Source organism: Geospiza fortis, unplaced genomic scaffold (genome assembly GCF_000277835.1).
Source record: "Geospiza fortis unplaced genomic scaffold, GeoFor_1.0 scaffold58, whole genome shotgun sequence".
NCBI lineage: Eukaryota > Metazoa > Chordata > Aves > Passeriformes > Thraupidae > Geospiza > Geospiza fortis.
Genome location: NW_005054359.1, coordinates 78,926 through 100,500, shown reverse-complemented (window position 1 = coordinate 100,500; position 21,575 = coordinate 78,926). Strand labels below are relative to the sequence as shown.

Sequence of the window (21,575 nt, the reverse complement as noted above, 5' to 3'; positions counted from 1 at the left end):
GACACTATCTTTGGGTCCCAAAGTGCAGACTGCACCTGGGGGCTGCATTTCACACAGCAGCATATGCTCAAACCTGGGACTGCATCTTTGTGGGCAAGGCTGGGGAGTACTGGCCACTGCTGAGCAGAACAGGTGAACAGAACTATCAGGAAAGAAACATAATGTGTCATTTATGGGATTACACCCAAAATGTTTGAGTGGTTTTTATCGACAAATCCTAAACAATGCAAATGAAAAACATGTCTCTCACAGTGTGCTTTTATTATTTTTTCACAATATAAACTAGACAGACATGGAAAGTTTAATGGCAGCATGTTCTCATAACATTTTAAAGACAAAGAACAACATAATCATATTAAATGATGATAAACTGACAAACTACATTACCATACATACATCATCCAAAGGTACTGGATAAACAATATCTGCTTATGTACATTTATGCTGGTGATAATTAAAATTCAAATATTCAGAGGAAAAGGAAAAAAACTGCTATTTAAATTATAAAAATATATAGTTTTTGTGTGGAACTCTTAATGCTGTATTACTTTTTGAAGATAATTTCTTTGTGTGATGAAGCTGCATTAACTTAGTATAGAAGTGTAATTTAAACCAAATACAGATTAAATTAGCTCTTTTGTCTACCTTGCATTTAGCCTTGTTGGAAAGAGAGATAAGAATGAAAAATAAAGCTGGACTTTTGCAATGAGAAAGAATTTTTATACCCATAAATTAAAATACGTATAATTTTTCATATAGTACTGAGCCATAACCTCGTAATAGAAATAAATGATCTTGCTAGTTTGTTCAGAGATAGAGAGAGGAAAAAAGAAGAAAGGCTTTAAACATACTACTTCACGATACTTTTAATCAATAGGTTTGTGAAGCGCAGGCACACAGCTAAGCAGTGTCATGCTCCAGGGTCAAAGCATGCAGTCCAGACTCTCGCTGCCTCAGCTGGGGAGACTGCATGGACTGGGGGGACTGGGACCGTGTTCTCTGAACTGCATCACCTTCGTGTTACCTTTGCACATCTGGTTTCAGACTTCTTTTTTCATAATTGCTCCTTCTTAGTGCAAAACTACTCAGGCTATATAATCCCCAATCATAACAGCAAACTGATGAACTTTTACAGACTAGATAATTTTACGATAATTTACCTGTAATTTTGTAATTGCAGATTTTTTAGTAATCACAGCCATGTAGTGCACACATTTGTAGCTGCTTTTAGTTAACAGTTATTTTCAGACTATCTTGAGTGAACTCCTGCAACATGTGAAACTGAAGATTTTCTTACATACCAATGTCATTCTCCGTATCTTCCAGTTCCCTTTCTCATCTCTATATGTATATCCCTGTTACCTCAACAGCCCCATTAGTCCCTTGGTGGATCCAGTGCTTGTTCCATTAAGAAATGTCCTCTGTATCACCTCTAATTTCAGAATACTTTTGCACAGTTTTTTCATCTGTTCCTAAGTAACTGATTTATGACAGATCTCAGGTGATCCTACAGATTATTTTTTTTGGAAGCAAAATACTTCTCTTCATTATTTTCTTAAAAAATAGAGTGAAAAAGAATTAAGGACACCTAAGCTGAATATAGCAAAACCCAGTACTTCTCTTTGATGCCTATGCATTTGCTGTTTTTAAAAAGAATTAACAAAGTTCTATAGTAAAAAATAATTGTGGGGTCTCGGCAAGCTTTTTCTCTGCCCTTATATCATCCTTTTTCAATGGAAAGGATGAAAGATAAACAAATTCCAGGTAGCACTCATCTTTAACCAGGGAGATGGTTCAGTGATCTCTCTATTTCCCTCCACTTCTGACCTCTTCCTTCCTTTTTGATCTCTGGTTCTCTACACCTAAACACTTCAGAATTGCCCCTCTTTTAAATTTTTTTTCCGCTTTTACAATTTGGATATGGTGGGAGTGGTCAGATGTCTATGCATACACAGTGACAGAGGATGGGTTTTCACTGAAGCGTAGTCTTTGAGCGTGGAAGTGTGTAAGGCATTTTGTGGAGAAAAAAAATCTTACATGGAAGTGTAATGAAGAGTAGGAAAGACAGGAATTATTGCAAAAGAAATACAGGAGTGAGAAGAGAGGATTTTATTTAAGAAGTTCAAGCTTTTATATACATTCAATGTTTCTAAATGTTTTCTTAATAAATGTATTATCAACTATCATTATACTAATGCAGCCACAATACTGTACTATTCTGCAGTCAGGATGGGAAAACTCCATCATCTCTTTAATAAAATAAAATCATCAACAGTCATCATGACTCTTCTCTTTGCCTGGTACTAACAAATACACTGGTAAGTCCAGTGAGTAGACACAACAGAACACAAAATCCTCAGTATTCATTTAATTGTGTATCATGTGTCGTCTTCATATTATTTCTAAAGCAGCTTAAAAAAACTTTAGCCATTGGAAGGTATCAAAAACCAAAACCCCATTCAAATTATCCTGGTATTATAGCAGCACTGGAATTGATATTTTTTTATACTTTTGACAATGTAAACCTTTAACAAAACAAACAATGTTGAAACAATTTGAGGTCTAATAGTTCATAAACTTTAATGGGCATATGGGCACAAATTGAAACGAAGACTAGATTGTGAAATGAAACATAAGCTCAATAGCAGCCAATTCCAGTTGTGCAATTGGCTGCAAACAAATTCTGTTTGTAAGCTGAGATAAAAAACAAAGCCCACACTCAATCCACAATACTCCTCAGTTCCTCTGATTTGAAATATTTTTCATAAAACCCCTACATGACCATGCCCACTTCTTAGAGAAGCACTCTGAAAGCACTGCAGGTACTATTTGTCTGATGATGGGATTTTTCCTTTTCCTTTAATCAAGCATAGTTCACATTTTTGTCTTCTTAGAAATATTTCCTTTCTACGTTTCTATAAAATTAAGTAATTTCAAATCTGAAATGTAAGCTTGCCCCATCTTTGCTCATACAAAGTGTAGGTGCCACGACTAAATAGCAGTAAAAATGCTGAGATGTACAACTCTTAAAAAAACCAACCAAACATAAAAGCAGCTTTGAAGACACAATATCAACTACAGCCTTAACATTGAACATATTACATTCCCGAGTTACTGGAGATATTTTGCATATAATGCCACAAAGTTATTCAGCTGAAATCTTGAGGTTGGAGCTACAGTTTATTCACTGTGTATTTTTCACCCTTTGAGCACTTATGTATTGTACAGTACATTTTATCCAGAGCTTTGCAAACTTTCCTTTTATATCTGGACATCCATTTACTCACAAATCCCACATTTCAAAAGTTTCATAGAAAAAATAGAAGCGCAGGATTTAAAACATTTGAAGCTGGACATTTCCATGCCTCAGAGCAGCCCCTGGGACTCAATGCTTCAGAGTCTTCGGTTTCCAGGGGACTCCTGGCCCCCATCGAGCTCAGGGAAAGCCGTGCTTTGAACACAGGTCTGTTTATAAAACTGTGTTATGTACTCTGTGTTAATTTCACATGCGTTGCATTTTGTAACAAGAGCAGATGTCTTCACGCCTCCCCCTCCCCCTTTTCCTTCACCCTATTTTCACTTGAGATGACAGTAGGCACCTGCACAACAGAGGTGTCAAAGAGTCCCTGTCCAGAGAGAAGATTTTGAGTTTCTTCATCAGCTTTTCTTCTGTAGAAAGTCTTAGGAGACTATTCACATGAAAGTATTTTGAGGGCGAGGGGCAGGATGATAAATCTCACTTTCCTTTCCTGTTATGAATATGAACTTGATTTTGGTGTCCAGTTTGATAAACAAGGATAGTCAGAGCTAATCTGTAACTTAGCTGCGGTCTGCTTTTTGCCAAATAAAATTAAGATATTTTTCAACTTTCAGGGATTTAGAGACCACATCTAATTGGTTTCAAACCCCCGGAGGAACTCTGTAAGTAAGCAGGATTAGTTGCAGATATGAGCCCACTAAAGTGGGACACAGGTCAGGTCTTCAGACTCCAGCTCTGCTCTGTTGAAGCAGGCACTTAAGGTCTCCTGATGTTTCTCTGTCAGTAGCCACAAAAAACATTTTGCTGCTGAGAAAATCATTGGAACAGCAATTTCCTGCAAGCCCCAAAGATTTAACTTCACACTTCTATTAAAAAAAAAATTGACGTGTGTTATGTGGGTATTGTGATTATGAAGTGATGGCACAGCTGGTAACTTGAAAACACGTGTTTTAAAGGCATAGGCAATCATATTTCCAACTGTTCTCCTGTAGGGATAGCAGTGTCCTTCAAGAAGTTTCTGTCTTGACTCCACATATGTACCATGTTGAATTGTTTACTACATCAGTTCTTGCCAGCAGGACAGGGTGAGAACTTTGTTCATGCTGACCTTGTCTTTCAGATCCCTCCCAGAAAATGCTAGGAAATTCAACACAATTTGGCAGTTTTTAGCAGCTCAAGTAACTGCCCTTGTAAGTGTAAGCAGGTAGGTCTTTGTCAGTATATTCGCTCTTCGGAGATAAAATAATCCAGCCAGCGGCATTAATTAAAAAAAAAAAGAACATAAAATACTCTGGGGCTCATTAAAGTTAAGAATAACAACATAATGTGATGACAGATACAACTTGCTGAGGTTCCGAAAATAGCAGGTTAAAATGTAAATATCTTTTAATAAATAATTTTCCAGCAATGTAAAAATAAATGATATTTCCTTTGGCAGTAATAGCTGATTTAATCTTTCGCTGGGAAGTTGCTTTGCTCATAAAATATCATTGTGCTACAGAAAAAAAAATATTATTTTGTTGTTTTGAAAGACTTTTGTAATCCACAATAAACTGGGTGACTCTACTTATGTCCGAGATAAGCGCCAAGAGTGATGCAAGCTCCCACCAGAACCAGACTCAGGATAGTCTTCAGAGAGATCCAGGAGAAATCGAACAAAGGCCTCATACTGTTGCCATACAACTCCACAAAGGCATCCTACAAGGGGAAATAGTGAGAAAAGGAATATCAGAATTGCAGATACTGGTTTTTTTGGGGGATAGGGAATGGGGAAAGGGAGGCAACTTCTTCACCCTCAGGGGTCACCCAACAATCCCACTGGCACAAGAAGACCACACAAACCTATTAAAATAGTGATTTGGGAGGTCTGTTTTGTGTGCTTAAAAAAAAGTTCTCCTGCCTATTTCTTTATAAATATTGCTGAAATTACTTATGGTTGTGAGTTCTGCTTTAGGCACGCCTAGTATCATAGAAAAGAGAGAAGCAGCATTGTAAAATATAAGTTACCACTATTTTGGTCCTAAATGTTGTCTATACAAACACACACAAAGGAAGTAGATGAACCTTCATTCTCCAAATCTTTTCATTTCCACTGGATAAGGAGCATCTGTATTACAGGTCAGCTTCATTGAAAATAAGGCAGTATTTGTTTGGTTCCTTGGGAATGGGCTCAGAAGACTTTGTGTAGTAGCCACAGATGTTTCTTCCATATGAACTGAAGGTGTTAGGGTTGTGTTACACCTATGATAATCTTTCAAAATTGTCACCAAAAAGGGTGATGCCATGGTCCAGTGCTCTAGGAAAATCTGGTCGTGCACGTAGGCACCAAATGGAAAGGCTGTTTAAGAAGCAAAGATAAAGTTTTTGTGACTCATAAATACAGTGGGATTTGACTGGGACTGGATTGGTGATACTCTGCACGTAATGCCTTTCTTTCAGGCTGCAATTCCTAATGAGCATGACGCTTCAGCGCATTCCTCAGAGACAGATAAACCATACTCTACGGCACGAAAGCAGTAAATAGCCAAGCTGAATGACTTTAAAAATGTGACAAAACTGATAGCATCATTTATGGAAACTCTTTTACTGTGCTGCCAATTAAGGTCTGCTCCCAAGCTATTGCAATAAGCCCACGAAGCAGCGATCTAATGTGACAGTTTCTGTCTCTACTTTTATTACCCTAGACTTCCCATTTTTGGTAGAAGATCACATTCTCTATTATAGTGTCTTTAGCTGTTTTGCAATGTTATGCTAGGAGTTAACCTGTCTTCTAATAATGCATATATTGTTATAGTTTACAGCAGGAACTGAGGAGAGAAAGGTGTCCATTATTGATGTAAACCTTCCAACCGAGTTAATGACAATCAAATTCTGTAGTAAAATTAGCTTCTCTCATCAGGCATCTCCAGTTATTGTCAGAAGAGGTGCGTTTGTGGCTTTACCACGAGAGGGCGTGTAAGGATTTTTAATATTTTGACTTCTATTCACTAGATGCTGAGTGAGATTCAAATAAATAATAGATATTTGCTTCCAAAATGTGTTATTGCATTAAGTAATACTGGTGCATGTTATAGGTCAGAGTGGATGTAAGTAGGTAAGGCTTGATAGCAGAACAGCCACAGGCTCTGGCCAAGCGAGTGACGTGAAAACACGTCTGCCTCTTGCTATTTCTCAATGCTTGTTCCTCTAGGCAATCATTTTCCAACTTGGGTTTCCAAAGGTATATTCTTAAGTGAAAGCAGCTTAACCTTTTGTGGGGAGGATGGAATGTTTTAATACAAACTCTTTATTTCAGAGAGAAATTGGCAACTTTTGCTTAGCTGCCTGTTTTTTGACATAGACATTTGCAAACTCTGGCCTTAATATTCTGCTGTGTTGTTGCAGAGCTGAAAAAGCACACACAGTTTGCTGTGCAGCACTTTGGAAGGCTGCTTTTATTTCTCCTTAAGGCTATGAAGTAACACAATATCCTAAAATGTTACAGACTGGGCTAAATCCTGTTGTCGCCAGTACAGGCTCAGTGACTTCCACAGGAGCCTTGCCTGTATAGGGGGTTCAAGATTGGCCTTATAAAAATACAACAAGGGTAAAGTTCACACTTGGTGATATTGTTATGGGTCGAAAAGAGAGGAAATGAAAAAAAAAACTCATGGAAACGCAAGTCATGTGAAAACATTTAAATGTTAAGGTTTTCATGGTTTCTTTCTGTGGGGAAGGTCTCACTTCTGTATATTCATGACAGTGTATGCATACACAGTATCAGTATCAAAATGAGTGTATTTTGTGTTTCCCTTCTATCCCAGTTCAGGAACATTCCTCCCAGTTTTTCTGTGAGACCATTTCCAATGATTCCATAGAGCTTCTGGTACTGGGTATGGAGATGGACAGAGGAGAACAGTAAAACTTGGACACCAAACAAAAATATGGCACAACCTATGGCTCAAAAGAGGAATGTTAACAAAAAATGTGCAGCATGCAGTACTTTTTGTCTGAGATTATTACAACAATAACATGAACCCAACCTAATGGTGTCTGCACTATATATTACAAGTAGCTCTTTATGATCGTTCCCCCTCCCCTTCTCAAACATTCTGATTAGGCCTATTTCCGAAGCTTGTTTGAACAGCCTGTCACTATTTGTTTAAGTTTCAAACCTGTTTTAAATAAACACATGTCCATTTTATGTACTAAAACAAGGGGGGTGGGAGGAGGGAAGTATGACCCATTGCTGAAAACTATTTTAGCACAAAGAGAACCCTAAACAGAATTTTAACCTTTCACCAGGTTTTGTCTTCTATAAACCCATGTATTTGTCACTGGATTTTTGTCACCTAAACTGCTCTGTTTAAAATAAAAGAATCTCAGCTAAAATAAATAAGATTTGGAAAATTATTTGAAACACTTGATGTCCTTTGAAAAGCACTCCTTATAATGAAAGCAAGGGTCCCCTTGGCAAATAGACTGAGGCAAGTTCTGGCTTGGTCAACCTTTCTGGAAGTTTTACACAATTGGAAAGAAAATCGTTGCAGACCTTGCTTTTAAGACTTTCAAAATTTAATGGGAAGTTATATCCTGGATGTAAAATTATATCAGGGCTGTTAAAAATTATATGGAAAAGAACTCTTCATTCAGTTCTGTAACTTTTTAAAAAGCCATTTCTTAAGAAGCTTTTATTAAGTCAAATCAGTCTGTTGCTGATTTACTGTGCAAATTTGTGATGACCATTTCTGTGAAGCAAGAAAGGTGGCGGTGGAGAAGGGAAAGATGCTCTGCTTGAGCTCCTCTTAGGCACCAAAGCCCCTGAGATGCCTGCTTCACCTTGCCTACTTTGACTGGAAGCCATAAGGATTGCCCCAAGGGCACCCCTCACTGCCTTCTTGCCCATTGGACTATACGTAGGGAGGACAGAGCATGTTCCTGGTCAGAATTCCAGGGATTTGCAGGGAGCCCAGGACAGAAGTGAAGTTCATCAGTCTGGGAGGATTAGGAAGTGTAATAGTGCACTGAGTCAGGGCAGTCTCAAAACAAAGAGATCACACTATCCCGCTCTTCTACTGGCCCAAATTCGGCACCTCTGGTCCAAGAAACAAATGTCATTAATTACACGGGCATTCTTTGCTTGTGGAACGAGCCAATTTTGTTCAGCCTCGGTCCTTCCACAGCTCAGCTTGCATCCCGGCCCGAGAGGCAAGGCACAGCTCCTCGGCCACAGAGGAGGATGTGCTGCCCACAGGCTCAGTCCAGACCAGCATTATGGATCTGACAGCTCCTCACCAAAAATGTGGAGGGAGAAGGCAATTTCTGCATTTCTGCCTGGCATTTCTGACCGAGGGGGTGGCGGGGAGAGCGAACATGAGGAAGTAAACGCTTCCTTTTTCTACCTGAATCAAACAGCTGGTGAGGAAGTGACTTTATTTCCCTCGTTATCATTGGTTTGGCAGGATATCCTCTTGAGCCACATTGTATTGAATGAAGAGCCAGAGAGACTTCCATTTTACTGTACGGGAATTGCCTCGCAGCTATTTTACGCTGCCCTCTCTGTGACTCCAAAACAAACAAACAAACAAACATTCACTAGCCCCCAGCTTTTGAAGAAACTTGCACAGGTCTGAACAAGGCCACTTTGCCACCCACTACGGGGCAGGAGAGGGAATGGCACACACTATGATGCCAAGGTTTGGCAGCTGAATGACTTTTACCTCACCCCTGCCTCCACACGAATGACATAAATTCTCATAAAAGCTTTTGTTCCCGCATGGTAACTCATTTCAGAAAGAGTTTGGGGAGGGAGGGAGGGAGGGAGGGGGTGGATAGAGCTGGTTAAATCGTCCCATGTTTTCTATGCTGTGAAACCTCATTAAAATGTCATCTTGCAGCTAACAAGAAAAGTTCTTGGAACACAAAAAGTAGACAAATGTGTAGCTGTTCTTTTCCCAAAGACTTTATGAGTCTTTCATGCAAGCCTAAGTAGTGAGTACAAATAAGGGCAGCTCAGCCCCTGGCTGTGCTGTGCTGTGCTGAGGTGTGGTGTTTCACAAGGCCCGTATCTTCAGAGAGGCCGATATCCTTTTACACCTGGGAGTGCCAACATGATGGTAGTCCTGCCAGGTGCACATTAACAAATTATAATGGGAAGGAAAAGAAGGTGTCACCACACAAACCCTGCTGATCATGGAAAAAGAACCTTCCTGGGGAGTGGCTTTGGCATGTGAACCCCTGAACCAATTTCCATCTGGGTTTTTTTCTTTCCCAATTCACCTTTGCTCATGGTAGGAATTGGGTCTGTTTTGGAGACACGGTTCAGTGGTGAACACAGCAGTGCTAGATTAATGGTTGGACTTGATGATGTTAGAGGTCTTGTCCAACCTGCTATGATTCTTTGATCCTGTTCTGAATTCTCTGTTTCTGCAAGGCCCGACATGGTCTTAGGTCTACAGCTGATGTATTAGATGCTGGCTGCATACACTTTTCTATTTTGTTTCTCCAGTGTTGTCTGAGGTTTCTGACTTTGAACAAAACTAGTTTTCATCACAGTAGTCTTGCCTAACTTCTTTGTCCCTTGTCCTTACTATCTATTTGTGTAAATTCCTGCATCAGTGAACCTATGATTTTGGGGCTCTCACTGTAAGGCTCTGTGAACTGGCATTAGTGGAAATAGTATTTGCATGACTGACTAAACATGTCAGTCAGATGGAGACATCTAAGGAGCAAAGCCTGACTGTGGTTAGGTTTGCTCATGAAAAGTGATGCATAGGCTTAGAAATATATAAATGTGACTAGTTACAGTAATGGTGATGACTAGTCCTCCTGTCTGTGCTCCTAAAGAGTGACCCTGCTGGCAGGTAGGTTTTCTCCAGACCCCTGAGAGATGAAGGGTAAATCCAGGCTTTGAGGAATAGTCAAGCCACATCTTTAAACACAGGATTTGTAAGGTGTTGATCACTCAGCTTGGATGGAACTCCATCCGCTGTTCAGACTGGGCCACATTCTTGTCAAACCAAGTCAGCATGAGAACTGTTTCAGTAATTTAGTCTTGGCATCTCTATTTAATTCATTTAGACGTGGTTCTGCAATATGCAAAAGCCCAGACCTAACGGAGGCTGCCTCGTTCTCTTATTCCTGGAAAGGCCCACACTATAAAATGAGGTATTTCTGGCATTAGGAAAACAGCTGTAATGTCACTGCAGCAGCTAGCTGGTGGTATTTGATGGGTGCCACTTCTGAGGGAGCACTATTAGCAATTATGAGAAAAAGAAAGCAAGAAGGCCTTCTGGACAAAATACTGTGTTCAAACAACACAGTCAAAGCTGCTCTATTTGATCCTTCACAAATTTGAGATCTTTAGTAGGTAGATAGTCCTACTCAAATAATTTGCTGCTTTATTTAATTTTATGAAAGGGTCTTACTTAAATAGAGTGCTAGAGACTGTTCTACCTAGAAAACAGATGTGTCCCTACACATGAATCTCAGTTGCACTAAAACCAAGTCATTAGTGGGCCATATTCTTCTCCAAATTATCAAACCCATTCTAAAGAGTTTACATTGCCATGCAACAGTACATTTAGTGACATCCATTTGTGAATTTGTGAATCCCTTTGAAGGACAGAGCAAGTGTCACAGAGCTGCTGGGGAGACTCATCTCATGCTGTAACGTCGCTCTAACCTGCATCCTCCGAAAAGAGGCTGGATGCATTAAGACCCTTGTCAATTCTTCAGAATGGCTTAAAAAAAAAATAAGGACAAAATGGACTTGAATGTCAATGCAGGCCTGTTTTTCCCTAAATCTTACTTAAATTCTCTGTCTTGTTTGTAACTGGCTTTTGCTATGAGCGCCCTTATCCTGCAAATAGCCCAGCTAATTTAAAAGCACAGCTCTGAAGATTTGTCTACAGTGGGTGCTGCACTGACAGCAGAGGGAAATGTGAACACATCCCCCATTATATTCCCTGCCTGCTCCAGCTGCCCAGGCTGCTCTTGGGCTGCCACAGAAGAGTTAAATCACATAACCGCCTGGGAAATGGGAAACGAAAGTAGCTGCTTGTACAAGTGCTCAGGGGGCTGTGGCACTGTGTCTGTCCTCCAGGCCACCAAGGCTTTCATTTAACAAGCACATCCAGTGGTGCTGGGCTCAAGGCACAGGTATGAGCAGAGGCAGAGAGAGGACAGCAAGGTGGCAAAGCTGTCAGCCTGGGGAGGGACCTGGCTCAGGGTGGCCTTGGCCAGAAAAGGCTGAGTGCACGTGTGAACCAGATGGGTGAAATCCGACTGGTCTGAGCAGGTTGTCCCATCGACTGCACCACAAGGGACCAGTCATGCGTTTTTCTGCTGCCTGTTTTAACATCCCTCAGGGATATGCTCCATCTCATGTTTGTTGTTTCAACACCCAGTTCTGATCCAAACTCCTTCAGCTTGATAAACTTGCGCTCAGCATTGAGCAAGAGTAGCACAGAGCTGGAGTGGTGGTCTGGCTGCTCCATGGTGCTCCATGGTGCTCCAGCAGCAAGAGGCCATGCAGAAGTGCCACCCAATCCTCGTGTGACTTGAGGCAGGCACTTGTTTTTTTCATAAATCTTGTGACAAGCAACTGATTTACAGGGCCAGTGAGACAGCACAGCTAACATTACGCTAAAGTAACCTCACGATAAATCCATAGTTTAATGAGTAAGTGCAAAAAAAGGCCGTGCTGTAGACTTCAATGGACAGTTACATTTCTACCACCAGCCACCTGGAAAATACGGATTTGCCCATGTGTTTTCTTTGGCAGCCTACATCTCATTAGCAGCTCAGACCATTTCTGCTCACCTGAAAAAGCCTTATTTGAGGCAGAGAAGAGGCAGCATTTTTTGGTCATTTCTGTCTTTTGCCATTTCCTAAGTCAGGCCTCCCACCAGGAGCTGTGGGAGGCAGACAGGTCCTGGCAGTCTGATAGAACGCTGAAAATTCTCCCCTTCCAATGTGGTGCATGTGAGAATGGGGCCTCTTGGTGTCTCGCTCCATGTTCTCATCAATTCCCAGCTAAGTGATAATGGGAAATTAAAATAAGGGGAAGTTCTCTGCTCAGAAGAGATTGTTTTTAAATGGGTGCCTTCCCCCACCCCACTTTTAGTCCTTTCTGTCCTTTTCACCACTTGCACAAAAACATTTCTCTGGTAGAGAAACTAAGGTTGAAGGAACAGGGAAAGGAATGAGCAGAGTCTGCATAGAGGCAATTAGAAATTTGAACAAAAAGAACTAAGTGAGACAGGTGAAAACTGTTGTCAAAAAAGCTGAAATTTTAAGCCAAGACAGCTTTATGTGTTGCTTGCCTTATAGATGGGGGGGCTTGTAGGTTAAAGTGGGTTGGTAAATTTTCAATTTTTGGGTTCATCCAGAAAGTCCTTTGGTAAATGTTATGAGGTAAGAGCTAACAAGGACCACTTGAAAAAAAAGGACCAGTAAGAGTGTAAGAATACAAGCCAAGTCACAGAGCAAAGGACTTTGTTTTGCTATTCAAAACAGCTCAAATTCATTTGCATACACAGTTGTAATTCATTAACTATGACCAATAGATTTATTTAAATGCCACCCAACAAAACCAAAATATGAAGACCTAATAAAAGGCAAACCTCTCGACCTCCAAAACCAACACCAAAACATACAACAAGCATCCTGCAGGAGAACTGGGATCTTCTCCTATTCAAAGTACCACCAGGATGTTGGAAAGCAAAACACCTCCTATCCATATCTATACTTTAATTCTTCTGTAACAAGAAATAATGTCTTGATGATATAAGAAAGGGCACAAATTCTGCATATTTCCTTTTAGCAGAAAGCTCTAAAACTGAAAAATATTGGACAGTGGTAGCAGGAGAAAAAATGCTATTCTTTAAGTACTTCAGGGGCTTTGCTGGTGTCACTGTTCTGGCCATATTCCTTGATGGAAACATGGCTTATACCAGCTGCAGCATTCTGCCAGCATGGTTGAAGTACCTCCCAAACAATGTGAGTTACATTGGCAAAAGGACTCCTCTCTGGTCTAAGTCTACGTAAGTCTACATAGTGGGGAAGGGAATCATGCCAAAATAGCTATCTTTGTAGGCTAGGGATGTGATTTTTTCCCCATGAGATAGTTGTGCTGGCCAGACTTTGTCATGTAGACCCTAGGAATTTTTATTTGCAAAATAAGACTGTAATTTATTTTAACCAGATGTTCAGCACTGATCTGTGTCTGTGCATTCACAGCACACTCCAAGTAATTTTTACTGTGAAAGACATATACCTTGGACACTGGTAAGATTTTAAAAACATAATGCTGAAGCTTTAAGACTGTGGTGGGCTTTCCTCTCTTTTTGTTGGTACTGGGTAGCTCCCAATGAAGTAAGCTGGTGTTCTGGGTGTTGAGTTTTGCTCCTATCAATCAGATTCCCCACAGGCCTTGTATGGCAACAGTCTCAGCTCTCCCAGGTATCAGAAATTCACATCAACTGCTGGAGCAAGTCATGCAGTTCCTTACAACCTAATGGTTACTGGGAAAATAGAGTGAGAGCTGAAATGACCTAGGATCTCTCTTTTCTCAGTAAAAAGCAGGAGGTACGAGTGCCAGTCCTCTGAATAAACAGATCCCTCTTTGTTTTCTTTCATGCCTGGTGTTCTTCAGGGGAGGCAGGGGCTGGTTCTGCTACAGGACAGTGATCATCGGAGTGGTCACGTAGCTGTCACTGGAGCCTGATGTACCAACCACTATCAACAAGTTACACATACACATCCTTGGGAACAGCTGAAATACAGCTTAGCCTGCATTCCTATGGCCAGTCATTCAAAACAGAAACTAAAGGATTTAGCTAACTGCTGCTTTTTTTTTTCCATAAGCCTGCATGTCCTTGCAGATCATTCACAAAGGGCTGCACATTTATATTTCCTGTTGACATCCTTTGAAAGGGAGAATGCCAATGGAAATTTGATCTTTTAATCAACAATTTTTGTGGACAGCAAGTCGGATGAAAATTCATGAAGGATTAAATTCTATCATTGTGACCTTGAACTAAGAGCACAAGGAAGGAGAATGCTGTTAACTTAGGCAGGAAAGATTGGTAATTACTCTATGTGTTGGCATTTGCAAGTCAGTAGAAATTTCATGCAAAATTTCAGATACTCAAAGGAAAAGGATTAAACAAAATCAAGACTGTCGGCCAAGGAAACAAAAAAGCATCACCTATGACATCGGCCTTGAAAGCTTTCCCAATTTCTAAAATAAATAAGACCCCACAGATCAGAAACCACAGATCAAAATTTACATAAAGTCCTTCATAAATGTCATAATTTATTTTTTTAATATTTCTAAGAGCAGGTGGGAGCACACGGCAGAGCGCAGTTATACACAGGGGAAGAGAGAGCTCGCCTTGCACTCATCAAGCTACCTCCAGGTCAGGGATTGGGGTGCAAACACTGAGGATGTATTAGAATAGCACTCCAGGCAGACTGAATATTCCTGCTGTGAAACTAGCACATCCTTTGCTCAGAGGCAGATCCAGAATCCCTGTGCAGCGCTGCCCTGTAGATGTGCCCTGAGGCACTACCGGAGAAAAAATGATGGATCCTGCTCCTGCTTACGGCATTGCCTTCCCTGTAGAGCAGCGTGAGCTGTGACTCCTGTGCCAGCAGCTGCTGCTGAGAGCCCCGTCTCTCCTGCCCAGTCACTTCAATGTAGCCTCAAGAATTTCATTAACACATTAATCTGCAATTAAAGAGCTGCCCTTGCTTAAGAGCCAGAGGAAGTGATTACAAGAGCTGAGGAATTCATGTGTGGTGGAAAGAGAGGCACTAGATCTGGAAAGAGGTACAGCAATCATCTAGAGGATGACCACAAGTAACTCCTGTGTGCAACCACCTCCCGCTTCTGTCCCTCTTCGGGTGATGTCCCTTGTACATCTCGATGCTCTTTTCCTTGGAGCTCTGCCATTGCTGCCAAAAGGCTTCTTCTCCCCCTAAGATCTTCCATCACCAGTATCTGCTGCTCCTAGCCTGAAGTGGGAAGGCCCAAAGATGGTTTCCATCAGTTTCACATCAACAGGGGCTTCCTGCCACAGTGGTAACTCTCAGCTGGCTCTTTATGGCTAGAATCCAATGTATAAGTGTCATAAACCCACCCAGAAGCTGCCTTCATAACCTCCTATAATTAACTGTTGCTGCTATAAGTTTAGACAAACCCAGGAAATCACATGCAAAATTCTGTCTGATTTGCTATCTAATCATCTTCTATCTAGGTTCTTATACCACACACATTGCTGTGGTATCTGAGCATCTTGATGCCTGGATGCAAGTCAGATAAACCCTTTTCAAGCTAGCTAAAGCTGCAGTCCTGACACTTCTACACTCTTTTTCAGCCCATACTTTTGCTACGAGCAAGCTGCAAAGAAGCTTCTTCAAAGATTTGCTGAATGTACCAGCTTCTCCTGTCTTCCTTTCCCAGATAATGTAAGGTTGGGAAATTTGCCAAGCACCGTGCTAAACTGAAAGAGACATTCAAATTGCAGTGAGTGCATGAGCCAAGGGAGCCCAGCCTGTCAGAATGTTATTGTAGTGTTCTCAAGAAGTTCTCAGCATTAAGACTTCATTTTGTTGTATGCCTGTCTGTCTGGTTAGGAGATGCTCCACTGGAGACCAGAAAGCCATTGCTTCCTCAATATTAAATACAAGTGTCTCAGCCAGCTACAAACCATTTGTTAGCTTCAAACTTTTGAGTCAGTTTTGTTTCTTTTTCTTTTGAGACTGGAGGTGTTTGATCCTGCGGTTACCATTACTTGAAACAAAACTTCTGCTTTCAAGAAGATTTTAGATTTACCCTTTTCTGATGACCATGGGATTGAAGCAAGAACACAGACAGGGACTAGCAGTCAAAAAGGTGATTAAAAAAAAGTGTATTTTTTCTGGATGAGAAATAATAGATATGGGTTTGATTGATTTAAGAACAAGTAAGGGAAGAGAAAAGTTCAGTACTTATCTATACCTTTAACAGTAAAGAAGCAATCCTCCCCCCAGGAGGAACCATTTATACTGATATCAAAGTGTATTCTGACTCATTAACTGAAATATGTTGTGCTGGTGGGAGACAGTTGTATCAGCAAGATTTTGTCTACAGAAGGGTTCACACCAGTGTAACTTACATCCATAAAAAAAGTCAGATACATCAGCAACAGGAGCACACAGTAGAGTGCAAACCAGGCATGAAACATAGGGAAGAATATGCAGATCAATGTTTTGGGCTATTTTTCATATCTGTGTTGTAAAAGTTCCTGTATGTCCATAGTGAGAGCAGTTAAAATACAAAGACCCTCAACCTCCATCTAGAGCAACACAAGCATCAAGAAATTAAAAGAAAACCAAAGCACCTTCCTTTTTTAGGCTATTTACTCCCACAGCTTTAGCCATAGAGTTGGGGGGAGGGGGGTGAGGGAAAAAGATGAACTGAGCTGGTAATCACAGCATTAAGTTGATTTGACTATTAGAAAACTTTAATTTCAATGTTCCCCATGGTGTTTGTGGTATTTATTTCCTTATTTATTTATTGAGCCTATTTAATACTTTGACCTGAAGGAAGAAGAATTCATACAAGCAAGAAGATTAAAGGTTCAAATTAGTTAAAGATGAAACAAATCTATTGATTCATTACAGGCCAGTTTTCTTACTGTCACCAGTGATACCATCATGTACTAATGCCATAATGTACTGTCATGTATTATGCTTGAAGAAAAAAGACATTTTCAAGAACAGGTTATAGATGGCTTTTGATTGGAAAAAAATACACTGCTGCTTTGCTTTTTTTTTTGCCCAGTGTTTTTTGTCCTATCCAAATGGCCCTTCTACACATGTAAGAACGATAAAAGGGTCAGTGAGTCTCTTCTCACACCGACTTGACCTTGTATGTTGGTCTCAGTCTAATTTTGCCATCTATGTTCAATCCAAAATTGCACCTCTGGATTTGCATTCCTTTCACACATCGAGGGCTTTTCATGTGCTTTGTTCATGTAGTCACTTTCCTTCTGGTGCATGTTTCTTCTGCCATTTCTTGTGTGATTCCTTCTTCCTCTGGCTGCTTAACCTTACTTCCTTCATCACTTCTCTTTTCACTATTCACTTTCAGGCATTTGGTGCTGCCTCACAGAGTTTCCATAAAGCATTTGTCTATACTCAAGTTATGCCTTTCATTGATGGTATATTGCTTATTCCTGTCTATGGAGCCCAAGTTAGTGGAGACAAATACATGATTGTCATTGTGCCAGCTAATCATGCTTGAGCCATGGTCCCAGCAGGTTTTAACTGCAATTGGCTGCTACAACGCTGAGCGTAGCCTAGGTGGATGTAATAGCCAAGTCACCGCAGGCACTGCGCCAAAGGGACTCTTCAAGGTTGTGCTGTGACACAGCAGTAGTCTGCGGTGAGACCTGCCCTGACTAGTACTCAACGATAGCTCAAGATCCAGTTTGTGACTCGAAGAAACCCAAGTTGAGGTGGTGTTCCTCTAGAAGCAAGCAGGGGTTGGGTAGGAATGCTTAAAATAAGGCTTAGTCCAACACCAGTTGTGCCAGGTTTGCTGTGAAGCCAACACAAAACCATGCTCAGAAAGCAGGGATACCTGGGCACTGTATGGCTGGACAGCTGCATGCAAAAACCTCCTGTGTGGAAGGCACAGCACACCTGTATGATTTATCAAGGAGCTGGTAGGAGCTGAGCCGTGTGAGAAGTTCTCTGAAGGCTTTCACACTCCTGGGAGGAGGAGCAGCTCATAAAGCGGTGTTTTTATTACTTCCCCTCTGGTCAATTTTTAAGGGTAGATTCAGGAGGAGGAAGATGAAGTTGCTCTTTGTTGAATTTTTACATGTTAAAATACATATTTATGTCACAGAGGTTAAAGAAAACAAAAAGAGCATCACCTCAGAGAGGTGAAAGTTTGATCCCTGGACTGCCATCCTGAATTAGGTTTCTGGTACACCTAAGCGTTAGTATTCACTGAGTTAGCTACAATCAGTTTGTGATTAATACCCCGGGTTAAGAGTAGTTTCTTCCTTCTGTCTCTCACTTTTTCAAGACAGTGTTGTGTCAAGTGTTAAGAAAATTGCTCTTCTAATTTGTGTGCCTCCTGATTTATTTGGCCAGGCTTAGGGGAGTAGCCCAAGTCCCCATTACCACAAATCTGTTAACAATTCTTTTGAGTTCAACAATGCTCATTCTGTTTCCTTTTCTTAAGCTGGATATTAGCAACAAAGACCTGCTAATGTCTTTACTTTTCAAAAGTTGTAAAAATGCTTTGGAATTTCTACTTTAGCATTTATTTATTTGTCTTCAGAGATTCAGTTGCACAGCCCTTCCCATTTACAGTTCAGCTAAATAATGTTCATGTTAGCCTTCTACACAGGAGTATTTCCTCTGCCTCCGTGGCCCAGTCATTCTTTCCTGAACAGTTTGTAGGTAGATGATTATGTTTTTCCACTACATTTCCCTACCACCCATGGCTATTAAAATCATTCTCCATGGCAAAATACTCCGATTGTTCTTTTGCTGTTAAGCTTGTTACATTTGTCTAAATAGTTACGCTATTCAACTCCTTTTTCTGATACCTTCCCAATTTTCCTGAATTCCCTTTTATACATTTACCAAAATTACGACTCTCCAATGGTCGTAATTGGCATCATGTTCTCTGAATTCACAAGACGCTGCCATATATACAGATGTCTTTAATAGACATATCTGACTAATATGTTCCCCAGACGCTCATAACTTCTGGCTTATTTGCAGGATCTACTTCTGTTCTGGTCCTCTCCATTTTCTAGGCTCTCCTTCACTCAGTTACTGTACTCTCTATCTAACAAACCAAAACACCTTCTTGCACAGTCTGTTCTGGCCACACTAAGAACTGGCACAGATCTCACTACTTCATCAGACTTGCATATGAAACTGGGAACAGCTCAGTCAAAGCCATTTGCCCTTCTTGGACCAGAGTTTTCTGTCTAGCCAAATGATGTTACTTCCCAGACAATTTCTCTTACTTACTGGTAAGAAAAGTTCATCCAGTGCCTCATGATATCCATTGTTTTGGCTGAAATTAAGAAGCTTGCTGAGCTCATGTTTGTCATGACCATGTTCCTGAGGACAACTGGGGGGGTTTGCCTCACCAGTCTCATTCTGAGTGGGGGCAAAAGCCAGCTTTAGTTACCAAGAGTCACACTGTCTGCCAGAGAAGAATGATCTGACCCTCCACTCTGCAGCCATAGGGGGACTGGCTTCTTGAAGCAAAGCCTTGGCCAGCTTGTGCCTGAGAGTCGCCCTTCCCCTCCCAGATGACCTTTCAGCTTCTGAGCTTCCTCAATTTGTCACAGACATTTGTGGGACTTCAGAACATTTGAAAGTAAAGAAGCAGAAGCTGTGTCAAATCAAGGGTCCTTAAGGTAAGATATTTTAACCATCTCCATAGCCAAGATAAGAGTTACAGTCTTTTTATCTTCTTGCTTGTGGTAACAAAATGTTTGGCTTTTGGCTGGGCAAACAGCTGTCAGTACTGTATAGCCCATGCGAGTTCCTTCTCGTTGTCACTGGAATGTATCCCACTCACCTAAATATTCAAAAAATATGCTTTTAAGTTAGATTCCTAAACACATGAGTAGACACCGGAGTAGACTGAGCTTCGCAGTGGGAACTTCCTGCCTTGGTCGCCTGAAATTAGGCACATGACAAGTACTGGAAGTCTTGGGCTGAGAAATGCACTACAAAGCTACAGTCTGGATGGGGACAGAGGAAACCAGTTAAATTCCTGACCCCATTTCTAAAATCTTAATAATATGCATTAATAATCATTGCACTGATAATAATTTATTAAAGCTGTTGGGATTTAAGAAATCTATTCTGAAGATGGTGTTTGAATTTTCTGCACTCTTTATTTGACAGGGATCAGAGTAGAGCAATAAGACTGTAAGAACACAGAAAACTTTTCCATAGGGAGAGCACTGGAACAAGCCATTTGGGAATGTAGCCATCTAGCTGAACAAGGAGTCAATGAGTGACAGGGAGAGAGAATGTGCAGATGGAGATTCAGCACTCCCGGTCCTCATCATGCAAGCAAGAAATAGAGGGATTTCAATAACATAAGGAAGGACAGAAAATTCAGAGCTGGTAAGACAGCATACTTTTGCATGCCATCCTCAATTAGACCATCTTATTATATAAAGTATTTCAATTAGGTAATTTTTTAATTGCTACAGAATGCTGAGACGAGAGTTTAGTGAGCTTCAAAGAATAAGTAAATATTTCTACAATAAACAAAAGCCATTAACAGTCCAAAATAATAGGGATAGTAGTAGTAATAATAATGGTGACAATACCAAGGATAGTAATAATAGTTGTTATTATTATAATAATTATAATGAAAGGCTTTTGTTTGAAGGATTAAATAAATCTCTGATTTTTGGGATTAGTATGAGATCTTCAAAAGGACTATACAAGACAGGGGGAAGGGTGGGAGATGACATTATCCTAAATCCATCTCTTGGGGCATTTTTTGCCTTCATTTGAAGCAGGTGGTGCCCAGTACAGGCACAGACACGGACACAGTCTGTGCTAGATTGATCATGATTCCAATAAAGATGGACAATTTTAAATAATTATGTATTAGCTGAGCGGGGTTTTTTTTTTGTGTTTATAAAGACATCCTTCTAATTTTTTTCATGTTCATCAAACAAAAAGACTTTGATTGAGACAAAATCCACGGAGTCATAAAGTAAGAATTGTATAAAAATTTGAAAAAATTCTATACAAGCAACACAGTATCTTTAACTTAAGAAAAAAAATTCCAGTATATTTTTTTATCTGCAAAACTAATGGGATTATTTAATATTTAAAAAATGCTGTAAGTTAAATGCAAGGCATAATGGAAGATTGAGAAAAGAATTTCAAACTCAATTTTTAGAATGGGCAAATTCTTTAATCTTAGAAGGAACATTTTTCACAAACTTTTAAATGAAAACTAAAAAGCAAACAGAACAAAATTTAGGTTTTGTTCATGTGCTTTATCCAAATGAAAGGAATACTAATTCAACATATGATGACAGCATCACAAATGGAAGAGGCTCTATTAAAAAAAAAAGAAAAAAAAAGATAGTTCTGATCCTTACTTAGCTGAAAATAAAGCTAAAAAGCCTGGTAACAATACAGAATTTAACCATGTACCAGGGTATAAAATGCTACAGTTTATGTAGGGCTGCCTTCACTCCTTTGTCCAGCCACAGACACTGTGACGGGTCAGTCATGGGTTTTTAACTGAATTAATCACAGCAGGGGAGGACGCTCT

At 40.3% G+C, this 21,575-nt stretch overlaps 1 protein-coding gene across 1 annotated transcript in view; it reads right to left on the bottom strand.

Annotated features, from left to right (window-relative positions):
- Positions 1 to 236: 236 nt before the first annotated feature.
- BCL2 (BCL2 apoptosis regulator) overlaps positions 237 to 21,575 on the bottom strand; it is a 100,222-nt gene continuing 78,883 nt past the window's right edge. Inside the window, exons 3-4 of the mRNA XM_031059289.1 lie at positions 8,641 to 8,803; positions 237 to 4,957 (exon numbers count right to left, since the gene is read on the bottom strand). Of these exons, the coding sequence (XP_030915149.1) occupies positions 4,827 to 4,957; positions 8,641 to 8,803 (294 nt within the window). The 3' untranslated portion in view covers positions 237 to 4,826. The remainder of the gene's footprint in view (positions 4,958 to 8,640; positions 8,804 to 21,575) is intronic.